This window comes from Papilio xuthus, unplaced genomic scaffold (genome assembly GCF_000836235.2).
Source record: "Papilio xuthus unplaced genomic scaffold, Pxut_1.1 DF828037.1, whole genome shotgun sequence".
In the NCBI taxonomy this organism is placed as follows: Eukaryota; Metazoa; Arthropoda; class Insecta; order Lepidoptera; family Papilionidae; genus Papilio; species Papilio xuthus.
The window spans coordinates 387,565-400,340 of record NW_013530612.1 but is presented as its reverse complement, the minus strand read 5'-3'; the positions used below and the strand labels follow the sequence as shown (position 1 = coordinate 400,340).

General features: G+C 33.9%; 1 protein-coding gene across 1 annotated transcript; it reads right to left on the bottom strand.

Moving 5' to 3' along the window:
- Positions 1-1,537: 1,537 nt before the first annotated feature.
- Positions 1,538-11,748, bottom strand: RSG7 (regulator of G-protein signaling 7). The gene is made up of 15 exons (XM_013308068.1): positions 11,193-11,748; positions 10,458-10,608; positions 9,870-9,956; positions 9,255-9,415; positions 8,780-8,981; positions 8,236-8,316; positions 7,854-7,967; positions 7,296-7,383; positions 5,962-6,103; positions 5,251-5,364; positions 4,312-4,440; positions 3,597-3,725; positions 2,978-3,041; positions 2,279-2,371; positions 1,538-1,628 (listed from the first exon to the last, which is right to left on the bottom strand). The coding sequence occupies exons 1-15, from the start codon at positions 11,366-11,368 to the stop codon at positions 1,563-1,565; spliced, it is 1,797 nt and encodes a 598-aa protein (XP_013163522.1). The 5' UTR covers positions 11,369-11,748; the 3' UTR covers positions 1,538-1,562.
- Between the last annotated feature and the right edge of the window lie 1,028 nt (positions 11,749-12,776).

Sequence of the window (12,776 nt, the reverse complement as noted above, 5' to 3'; positions counted from 1 at the left end):
GCGAGAAACTCGAGTTAGAGAGAAACCTCTATAAGCGAGAAACTCGAGTTAGAGAGAAACCTTTATAAGCGAGAAACTCGGGTGAAAACATCGCTTGGCCTCTCGCTTTTCCAGATTAGATTGTATTTATTTACAAACTTCAGATCTTCCTTGAAACCACAATAATAAGTGATGAAATTAAAAATTGTACACAATTGAAAAAAAAACTACTTATCCAAACAAACTACAATCTAACAAATTTGCTTACAATAAAAAAAACTAAGTCTTAATATTAAAAAAAAACTTTGGTTTGATACGAGATTTGACATTTTCAGCTTCTGTACGTCAAAGAAAAGATTATGTTGAAAAATTCTACTCGAAAAAAAATATAGATTTATCTTTGGCATGTCTCGTTCTGTACATAAAATAGTCCACAATACATATAACCATTCAAAAACGGCTATAATTGTTTATAACCAGTTATAACCGTTGTTAAGTTACGATCACGTGAAATTCTATGTCTAGACAGCGAAAATCCAAGATAAACATCTAAGACACAAATCGAACCCGAATAAACAAGAAACGCAGAGCGAGAGTCATTGTATAATACCAATAGACAACCTCTATAAGCGAGAAACTCGGGCTAGAGAGAAACGTCTATACACGAGAGTCCGGACCCAACCTCTATAAGCGAGAAACTCGGTTTGGAGAAAAACTCTGAGAGTTATACGTCAGTTCTTAACCTCCATCAGCGAGAAACTCGGGTAAGAGAGAAACCTACAAGCGAGAGTCAATGTCCGGACCCAACCTCTATAAGCGAGGAACTCGTGTTAAAGAGAAACCTCTACAAGAGAGAAAACCCCGGTCTCTTGGACTCTCCGTTATCCAGGTTCGACTATACAATAAAGGATAAACATTTGAAGATTGTATTGATAAAATGTTCTTAATATTTCTAATATTTTTTTTTATTTTAATGAGTATATTTCAAAAACAAAAAAAACACATGTTTTTATTTACAATATGACTGTGAAGTTATATTGCATTGTTAACTGCAATTTTACTAAATAATTTTGACAGCCTGTCAAAATTATATATGTCGGTTTACTGTCAAACTGTCATATCGACAGAAAATAATAAAAAAATGCATTATTTACATTTAGATTGTCATTGCATTGGCTTTTATGTCTTAAATTTAATTTAAAAAAAAATGATTTTCCTACAAAAAGGTATTTTACATTCTTCCTATATTCTAAACACTAATATGATCTATAAAAAAAAAACATAAACTCACATTTATGTTAGGATGAGTATTTCTTTACATTTTAGTATAGGACAACATAACGACGTCACACTGACATCTGTCAGAGTGACAAAGTCCGACAAGGATGCAGTGACATTGTCGGGCAGTCAGCTGACATAATTTAATGTCACACCTTCCAAGTAATAAGTTTATACACGACATTGAAAAAAAAAATTGACATGTCAAATGAAACACAGATTAAAATCTGCTATAGACACGAACTGTCAGATTTGACATTAACAAGTAATTTTTATGTTCTTTTTTATATGTTTGCAGACAAACATTAGTTTGTAGACTGTTCTTTACGGCCCGTAAAAGACACGATAGATCTAATTCCTTTCACTGATGTCTGGAAAGAAAAAAACAATATTAAAATACGTGAAAACTTATATATATATATATATATACATTTGTAAAGAAAATTATACGAACAGACATGAAATTTTCCACAGTTACTGAACAGATGTGCAAAAAAAATCTTACTAATATTATAAATGCGAATGGATGGATGGATGGATGTTTGTTTGAATGTATATTCAAAACAGCTGGATCTCGATGAAATTTGACATAGATGTAGAACATAGTCTGGAAGAACACATAGACTACTTAGGGAACATACCCATACTACGTGACACGTTTAGGAGGGGGGAGCGGAGTCTTTAAAATACTACGGTCAGTCACAGGAGTGGGGGGGGGGTCAGATTTTAGTCACGTAGTCGTTACTTGTTTTTTTTTTTCATAATACATAATTAACTAGTAATTTAAGTATGCATGCAGTCTTATGCTATAAAGAAGAGTATGAGCCAAATTATTTCTTATTCAATTGTTACCTGTAAAAACTAAAGGGGGGGTAGTTTTGGCATGTAGTACGAGTGTTCACAGAGGGGAGGGAGAGGTCGAAAAAACTAAAAAAATAGGTCAAGTAGTATGGATATGTTCCCTTATTAAGTATTTATTTCATACCAAGCGGACGGAGTTAGATATATATATAAAAATTACCTTCTTTTTAGCTCCATTTAGATAATCTTTATACATTTCTGAACGCAAATATCTAGAATAACTGTCTGATTTCATTAAATGATACACGTGAGCCTGGAAAAGAAAATACAAAGAAATCTTACTAATATTATAAATGCGAATTTCTGTATGTCTGTTAGAAGGTATATCCAGAACAGCTCAACAGATTTTGATGAAATTTATCATACATATAGAACATAGTCAAACATAGTTTTAACAGTGGTAGAGCTCGCTTTAACATCTGCACGAGTTGTCCTCGCTCAGTGAAATACCACGACCATACAGAAGACACGCCTCAAGTTGAAGCAATTCCAAATACAGTTTGATGAGTGTGCCTGTCGGAGACCTAATTTATTCCTCATTCCCTTCCCATCCTTTTTCTTATAAGGAAAGGATGGGAAGTGGAAGTGGACTTTCCGGATGAGAGGATGCATGGGAAGGGAAAATATTATCTTTCTGTGCATTTCCTCCGTCGATGAAAGGTAGGCAACGCATATGCAATTGCGTATGTCTATGGGCAACGGTCACTTCGCTATTTCAGCGATTTCAGGTGACCGCTCGCTCGTTTACCACCTTATGATATAAAAAAATAGTATGAAAGAACACATAGACTACTAATTAAGTTTTTTTTTTACAATTTACACATTTTTGCAAATATTACCCTCAAGGGCAAAAACTTACTTGTGCTTGATCAAAGCAGTATCTGTCCGGTTTTCCCGACTCCACTTTCACTCTAGTCAATTCACTGTAAAATACAATTTAAAAAAAGCTTCAAAACAAACAGACAAAAGTCAACAGATGGCGTTGTAAACGTACTGACGTATAGATGGCGCTATCAAACTTTTATTATTAGTAACCAACATTCAAACTTCTGAAACATACAGAAGTTTCCGGATATTTCTAGTAACTTCCAGATATTACTAAAACTTCCAAAAAGTTCCAGTAATTTCTAGAATCTTCAACAAATTTTCCGACTCTTCCGCAAACTTACAGTAGCTTCCAAAAAGCTATAAAAACTCCCAAAAGCTATCAGAATCTTACTAATATTATAAATTCAAATGTTTCGATGTATGTATGTTTGTTTGAAGGTATCTCCAGAACTGCTAAACGTACTTCAATAAAATTTGTCATACATATAGAACATAGTCTGGAAGAACACATAGACTTCTAATTATGTTATTTTTTAATTCCACGCGTAAGGATACGCGGGCTCTAAACTTCCATTAACTTTCAAAAACTTCTAGAAACTACCAAAAACTACCAGAAACTACCATGAAACTACTAGAATCTATAAACTAACCGACTAGCAGCATCAATGTTGACCGGAGATGGCGCGTCCACGGCTAAGAATTCCTTCCAAATGTCCTTAGCGTAGGAAGCAACGCGACTTATTGGCAAAGACTTCAACTCTTGCACTGCCAACCAGAATCTGAAAGAGATCCGTTTTGATGCAAAGCCATGACATGGCCATGACTTTTATAATCAAAATTTTCTTAACTTCATACATTAGCATAAAAATGACATTAAATAAATTTTACTAATATTATAAATGCGAATGTTCAGATGTATGTTTATTAAAAGGTATCTCCTAAACTCCTAAATTTCATAGAGTTTTCACTTTAACCCAAATTTCTCCCTTATGAAGTTCGCCCATCCGGACCGAACACTGACTCTTCCTAACAGTTTCTTGCTCATGGAGCAGACCGGAAAATGATTCTCGCTTATAGAGGTTTCTCTCTAACCCAAATTTATCGCTTACGGGGTTCGCCCATTTGGACTTTGAATTTCCTCGCTTACACGAGTTTCTCGCTTACGGAGTAAAGCGGAAAATGATTCTCGCTTATAGAGGTTTCTCGCTTAGGGAGCAGACGGAAAAACATTCTCGCTTATAGAGGTTTCTCGCTTACGGAGCAGACTGGAAAAATATTCTCACTTATAGTGGTTTCTCGCTTACCCAAATTCCACGATGTGTGTTAATGTAGTGTGTATAGTGTTTGTGTATATAATATACTAACTTGAGATTCTCGCCACTGAATTCCTTGGACAGGAACTTGGCGAAGTGTTCCCTGCCCGCGCTGTCCTGCAGCAGCTCCCGCAGACCGAATGCCCAGCGCCGGACACGGCGGGAGGGCAGTGGATCTTTGCTGTTATATGATTAAAGGTCCGTTTATACTACGGCGGAGTTTACAGTAGATTTTAATCGCATATTGAACTTTATTGTGTTGGTTTAAGGTTTATTTAACTTTGTACATATTTTTATTAAGTTTAAAAAGAGGTTGTAAGTAAAATTGAACTTTATCCTACTGAAATAAGGTTTGAATGAATGAATGAACTCAAACGTACATACATACATACAAATATTTAAAAAAAAATACTTAAAATATTGTTTTGTTCATACATACAAGCTTTTTAATTTTATTAATCTTACTAATATTATAAATGCGAATGTTTAGATGTATATTAGAAGGTATCTCCAGAACTGCTGTATGGATCTAAATGAAATTTGTCATACATATAGAACATAGTCTGGAAGAACATATAGACTACTAATTTTTATATTTATATATATATAAAAGAAAGAGGTGTTAGTTACACTATTTATAACTCAAGAACGACTTTACCGATATGTCTGAAAATTGTTGAGGAGGTAGCTTAGAGCATGGAGACGGACATAGGATACTATTTATTATTTTTTTATTTTTAGTTTTTTTATATATCCACGCGGACGGAGTCGGGGGCGACGGCTAGTTTATATATAATATAAATCAATTGCTGTTCGTTAGTCTCGCTAAAACTCGAGAAGTGAACGAATTTATCATATCTTGGTCTTTAAATATTCCTGTAGGTCTAGAGAAGGTTTAAAATCCTAAAAACAGTTTTCCCGTATTTGAGGCAGTTCGAAGTCTATCTGGTCAGTTAATTTGTTTACATTTACTACAATACATATAACATACCACTGTTTCTCTTGGTCCCATAGCTCCGTGGTGTCATTTATCCATGGATTTGCCCATTCCGGTGGTGTTAAAAATGGATCATATTCAACATATTGTTCGCAGAATGATATAAACCTGAATAAAAATATCATCAGCTTTAAATCCCCACTTAGGGTAGAGTCAACCCTAAGTGATATGTGATAGTGAATGCTGGTCCAGTGCAAGACTTCACACATTTGACTTTCTCAGATATGTGCAGCATCACGATGTTTTCCTTCACCTTAACATAAGATAAATGCAGTTGATTTGTAATTTATCCTATGTTTTTAACAGTGGTAGAGCTCGCTTTAACATGTTCGCAGGAATTGTCCTCGCTCAGTGAAATACCACGAGCACACAGAAGACACGACTCAAGTGCGAAGTAATCCCAACTACAGTCTGATGAGTGTGCGTGTCGGAGACCTAATTTAGTCCTCTTTCCCTTTCCACACTTTTTTTTATAAGGAAAGGATGGGAAGTGGAAGTGGACTTTCCAGATGAGAGGATGCATGGAAAGGGAAAATATTTTCTTTCTGTGCATCCTCTCCTTCGTCGATTAAAGGTAGACAACGCATATACAATTGCGTATGTCTATTTGCAACGATCACTTCGCTATTTCAGCGATTTCAGTTGACCGCTTGCTCGTTTGCCACCTTGTGTTATAAAAAAAAATCATCATCAGCTAGTACTTACATATCAGCAACTTTACTGACTCGTACATTTCTTCTTTCAAGACGAGCTTTTAGTACCGCAACTTGTCTCCTTGCTGTTTCAATTTGTTGCTCTATATCTTGCTGTACGGCCTCAGTTTGCTCTATTATTGCTGATGTTTCGCCTAATGTTTACATTGTCAAAATACTTGTATAATTAACAATCTTTGAAATAAGATATCTTAATAATATTATAAATGCGAATGTTTGTTAGAAGGTATCTCTAAAACTGCTTGATGAAATGAAAGGCGTTCGCTATTTGCTTGCAATTTTTGTCCCTTTCTTGCATAATATATTTTTTCAATTTACTCACCCCTTAAGTGTAATAGCGTGAAAATATATAACCTACAGCATGACTTAAGTATAGAGCTTTTTATAACAAAAAGAATTATTCAAAAATATGCTGTGATTGCTAAGATTTTTTGATATAAAGAAGTTTATTTATGATTTATTATCTTACTTCTTACTAATATAAATGCGAATGTTTGTTAGAAGATATCTCCATAACGGCTTTATGAAGCTAAATGAATCGGTTCGCCATTTACTACGAATTATCGTTACAATGGCAACCATCTTTGATGCTATTGGCCTGCAATTTTTGACCTTTTCTCTCATAGCGACTTTTTTTCAATTTACTCACTCCCTAATTGTAATAGCGTGAAAATATATAGCCTACAGCGTGACTTAAGTATAGAGCTTTTTATAAGAAAAATAATTATTCAAAAATATGCTGTGATTGCCAAGATTTTTTAATATAAAGAAGTTTTTTTTTATTATCTTACTTCTTACTAATATAAATGCGAATGTTTGTATGTATGTTTGTTAGAATATCTCCAGAATGACTGCATAAGTCTAAATGAAATTAGGCCTTTGTCATTGGCTGAAAATTACCGTTACCATGGCAGCCATCTTTGCTGAATGGCTAGCAATATATCCCTTTCTATTATAAACACAATTCAATTTATTCACCTCCTAAGTGTAATAGCGTGAAAATATATAGCCTACAGCGTGACTTAAGTATAGGGTTTTTTATAACAAAGGGAATTATTCAAAAATATGCTGTGATTGCTAAGATTTTTTGATATAAAGAAATTTGGTTTATTATCTTACTTCTTACTAACATTATAAATATGTTTGTATGTATGTTTGTTAGAAGATATCTCCAGAACTGCTGTATGGATGTTAATGAAATTTGTCATACATATAGAACATAGTCTGAAAGAACACATAAGGTACTAATTATGTTTTTTTTTTAATTTGGGCGGACAGAGTCGCGGGCGACAACTAGTATTAGTATAGATAAGATGGGTTTCTTACCATTTTCCTTGACAGTATTAATTTCAGCATTTTTCTGTATTTCCTCTTCAATTTCTTGCGGATTTGTTATTGTTACTATCGGATTTGTCTAGAAATAAAGCAAATTTTAAATTAAAAAAAATATTAAGCCTTTTTAAATCTTTATAACGATTTTATTTGAACAATTTCTTATAAAACTCGAATCAGATTCAAAATTTTGTTTTAAAAATCCTTTAGTAATACAGGGTGTATTATTTTTAAGGGTTCCGTACCTCATAGGAAAAAACGGAACCCTTATACGATCACTTTGTTGTCCGTCCGTCCGTCTGTCAAGACCCTTTTTCTCGAAAACGCGTGAACGTATCAAGTTGGAATTTATTTTATAAATAAATAAATAATAAATGTCACAAATCTTTTAATAATACAGGATGTCCGATATCTTTTAATAATACAAGATGTCCCATATCTTTTAATAATACAGGATGATTGAAATCTTTTAATAATGGTGTCCCTGTATATATTTTTCTCGGAGAGCTGTGACGTCACAATATGAAGACCCTGTATATTTTTATTTCTTACCTTTATATTATGCTGCAACAACAATTCCTGACACTGACGCAGTCGTCTTGCTTTCAACGCATTAATACGAGACAATTTCTTTGGATCCAATTCTGTTGTATTAACGCAGCCGGGCTGGAAATTATATATTACTAATATTATAAATGCGAATGTTTAGATGTTTGTTTGAAGTTATCTCCAGAACATCTGAAGATCTTAATGAAATTTGTCATACATATAGAACATGGTCTTGAAGAACACAAACTTTTATTTAGTAAAAATAATCTGAAGTTCCGATACCATTCAAGGTCTTTTTGACCCCCTACAAGGTTTCTTCGACCCCCTACAAGGTCTTTTCGACTCCTAAGGTTCAGTTTCAGTGTAAACTAATAGATTAACTCACCATAGGTCTATGAACATCCCAGAACGCCCTCTCCTGACTGTCCAACACTTTCCTTTCCAATTTATCTCTTTTCTTATCAACCTGGAATCAAATTAAATCAACATTAATGAGTTTTCACTGTTGTAATACATGTACAAAATACAAAGCTTTATTTTAGAATAGTCATCTTTGGGTAAAGGCCTCCACCATCTTCGTCCAACCTGTTCTGTTTCCAATATTTAATTATAAAAATCTATGTAAATAAAGAAAGCTTATTTAGAATAGCCAATATAAGACAATTTTAGCTTTTAAGCTAGTTGCATGAAAAAAAAACTGAGCTTTTCTATCTTTGCTATAGCATTTTCTTAACAACAAATATATCTAATCTAATTTCTTTAGTTATGGGATAACAAATATATTGTAAATGCGAATGTTTAGATGTACGTTTGTTAGAAGATATCTCCAGAACGGCTGCATGGATCAAGCTGAAATTTGTCATACATGTAGAATATAGTCTGGAAGAACACATAGACTACTAATTAAATTTTTTTTATTCGTAAGATACCTTGCTCTGAGCCTCAGCCTGCATGAATATAAACTCCCATTTCCTACTAAACATCTTCTGCAGTCTGGCCAACGATTCCGCCTCGTAGTCAGCCAGTTCTAGACGAGCTTTGTTCTGCATTGTACGCTTACAGAGGTAAACAGCGTAGTCTGTGTTCTCCGGCTCCCATTGGTTGGATGGCCAGAAGTATGGGGTCTGGAATCTAAAGCAAATAAAATTGATATACTGGGTCGAATAGACCCTGTAGACAGGTATGGGGTCTGGAATATGAACGAATTAATATTGATATACAGGGTCTAATAGACCCTGTAAAGAGGTATTGTGTCTGGAATCTGAAAGAAAATAGTATTGTTACAGGAGGTTGAATAGATTCCGTGTATATGTATGGGGTCTGGTACCTAGAGGAAATTGAATAAGTTGAGTCTTGCTTGACATTTTAACAACGATACAATCAGCAGTGGAAACGCCCACTAACCTGTAGTAAGTATTATCATTCTTGACAGTCAAACAATGATCATCTATAGGGAACAGGTAGCCATGAGCTGCAAGAAGATGCGCGAAGTGCAGCGCCTCCCAGGTCTCTTCTAGGCGAAAGTGGCGCATTATCCATGCCACCAGATCTGAACCGGTGAACACCTGGCAAATTATAGAAAGATCTAAAACCAGCATCCACCAATTTCTTACTCGCTTGGCACAATATCACAACACAGAAGACAGGCATGAAGTAGAAGTCTGCTTACAGTCTGATAAATGTGGGTGCTGAAGTCCAAATTTTAATACATTCCCAACCTTTTCTTATACTGATGGGATAGGTAAATGTATTTGGCAGAGTAAGGGACACTTAGTGTGGCAATACATTTTTCTGTGCACCCCCTGACTATCTTTTTCCACCCACTTCTATTAAGGATAGTATAGGTAAGTGTATTTGACAGGGTAGGGGACACCCAGTGAGGTAATATACTCTTTCTATGCATTTTAACTTGTTGCGAATATATATTGGTAGTAGTCACTTCACTACGAAATGAAATTCAATTGTGTACTTTTTCATTGGCTCTTGTACTATAAAGATCTTATACTATAAAAATCTCACCGAAGGTATTTTACTCATGAAGCTCTTGACAGTCCTGACAGGCACACCTGTTGTCTCATCTTGCATCTTCTCTACAATGGATTCCATCTGGAAAAGTAAAACTTTTCATTAAAGCCAGTATTCTTCATTGCATACCATAGACTTAAAAATAATCCTGTTTCCTTTGCCACCCTTTTGTTCGTAAGGAAAGGATAGGAAAGGGAAGGGGATTAGATGAAGTAGGAGCTACATAGGAATGGGAAATATTCTCTTCTGTGCATCCAATCTGTTGATTAAAGGTAAACAACACATCTGCTATCATGAATGTCTATAGGCAGCAGTTTGGTAATTTACAAAGCCTACCCTAGTCACTGACTAGGTCATAGTCAATGCTGGCCCAGTGGGGGATGACTTCACACATATTTTACTAATATTATAAATGCAAATATTTAGATGGATGTTTCTTTGAAGGTATCTCCAGAACAGCTGAATCAATCCCGATGAAATTTGGCATGCATATAGAACATAGTCTACTGCGTTTGTTTTTAATTCCGTGCGGACGGAATCGCAGGTTACAGCTAGTTTTTGAGAAAAACAACTATTAATTACCTTCTTATAAATCAAATAGTTAGGTGATTCTTCCGGTGATGGTATAGTTGACATCAAAGCTTGTACATTTGGTGGCAGGTTTGCAATACCTACTTCTTTCTTCTCCTTCTCTTTGTGGATATCTTTGTCTTCTTTCACACATTTCGATTCTCTGTTAACGAAGGAAAAGAACATCTCAAAATATTTTATAATGCTTTCACCAAAAAAAAAGTATTTTGAAACTACAAATGTGTGGATGGATGGTTGTTTGTTACCTAGTAAATCCAATATGGCTGACTACATAATGAATTTTAAGCTGATATAGATTACAAAAGGTGTTTAATTTATGTCTAATAGTAGTATCATCATCATCAGCTCACTATATGTCCCCATCAAGGGGCTCGGAGCCTACCCTAAGGGTGTAATTGTAGTATGCTATAAATAAAATACTTTTGTCTATGATCAGCATCACAAATAGTCTTGCTAATATTATGAATGAAAATATTTGCATAGATTTGTTTGAACATAACTCCAGAACAGCTGGATGAACATGCTGAAATTTGGCATAAATGTAGAACATAATATAGAACACATAGGCTACTAATTAAGTTTTTTTTAATTCCGTGCAGACAGTTCTGGGCGACAGCTAGTATTCAATAACCATAAGCTTAGATTGTGTACAATACAGTTATGAAAACTGTTAATTGACCTATATCTTACAGGAAGTGATAAAAACGCGCCAAAAAATATACAAACCTAGAGGGTCCTTGTTGCATGGCTTTCTGCCCAACCTTTTCTGATGAATTCATCGTAACCATTTTAGAATTAGAATGTCCACAGTTTTCGCAAAACACTAAATCACAATTTTCATATTTAATCACAAGATTCAGCTTTATAATACCATATTTATTAACGGTACACTTATTTTGCATTTATTAAGATAAATATTTTCGTAATAAAAATTTGTTTATGTTATGATTTTAGGAATTATATATATTTTTTGTTTTTCGCGTAATATGAACTTACGAAATTAACTTGTATAATTGAGTGCACAAAAACCCGGTATGAAATAGGAACTTCTTATTTTTTATAAAACAATTCAATATTTATTATATTTATAGAAGTAAAATGATCAAATTTTACTAGTTCAATTCCACGATTACATATAAGCACAGAGAGTCACACCCTTTTCACAAGATTTAAACACCAATTCCTTAGTATAAGCATATTGTTTTATTCATGAAAACTTAATTTATCCGCGAATAAAACTGAAATTCTCACATTTTTCACAAATACTACGAAATGTCAAAGAACCAACGCCATTAATCATTTCTACTATTTTTTTTAAACGAAAGTGGTCCATGTTGGAAAGAGATAGCATTTATTATGTCACATGTACTTGAAAGAGACAGATATCACAGTCGACTATTATCCGACAAAATTAAACATATGATCAAACACTTGAACATGAAAAGAACGAGATGACCTACTTAAATTAAACAGATTCAATAGAAGTAATCTTACGAATGGCGCATGTGTTTATGTTAGATTTTATTGAGCGCTTTATTTAGTGCTATTTTTAGACTCTTGTGATTCAGTTAAGAGGAAAATTGCAATCTATAGGGCTTAAGTTGATTTATATATTTCAAGTTAATATTAAGTTACTTGGATTATTTAAGTGGACCGAAGATGTTAAACACCAAGTTATGGTTATTGTCAAAAGATGGCAGCACTTATTAGTGAAATAATTATAAAAGTACGAAACATCAAATCGCTAATTATAACTAATTAATGTAAGATAGTTAAATTAATTTGCGTACCGTTATAACGACTTGTTTATACATTAAATGATAACACCTTTTTACTATTAGTAGAAAATGAGAGGGACAAAATTTAAAACATGTTTGATAACGTAAAAAAAAGAGCGAATTTTAACTACAATCAACGATGTTCAAATTAAATCCTATATTCTTTTTTCAAAAGTAAATAAAATGAGACCTATTACAGTGTAACTATTCCGTAATAATTCAAATTATGTTATTATATCTATGGTTATATTAGACTGTCGCCCGCGACTTCGCGCGGAGTTAAAAGATCTTAGTATAACCCATGTGTTCTTCTAGAATACATATGTTCGACATCTGTGACAAATTTAATCGAGATCTATTGAGCCGTAACGGAGATACCTTCTAACAAACATCCATCGATCCAAATAAACTTTCGCATTTATATTATTAGTAAGAAGTAAGATTTGGTAAGTCTTCAAAGTAGCGTAGCGGTGAATTCAGGAAATAGGAAGTACAATTAAGTAAAAGTAAATCCAGATTATATAATTAAACC

What these genes read in the sequence shown, in the direction of transcription:
- RSG7 (XM_013308068.1), bottom strand. Translation starts at nt 11,368, where the DNA reads ATGCAAAATAAGTGTACCGTTAATAAATATGGTATTATAAAGCTGAAT. An exon ending in TCATGAGTAAAATACCTTCG is followed by an intron (nt 9,416 to 9,869) that starts GTGAGATTTTTA and finishes ATAATTTGCCAG; the next exon opens with GTGTTCACCGGTTCAGATCT. An exon ending in TAAATGGAGCTAAAAAGAAG is followed by an intron (nt 1,629 to 2,278) that starts GTAATTTTTATA and finishes TTTTCTTTCCAG; the next exon opens with ACATCAGTGAAAGGAATTAG.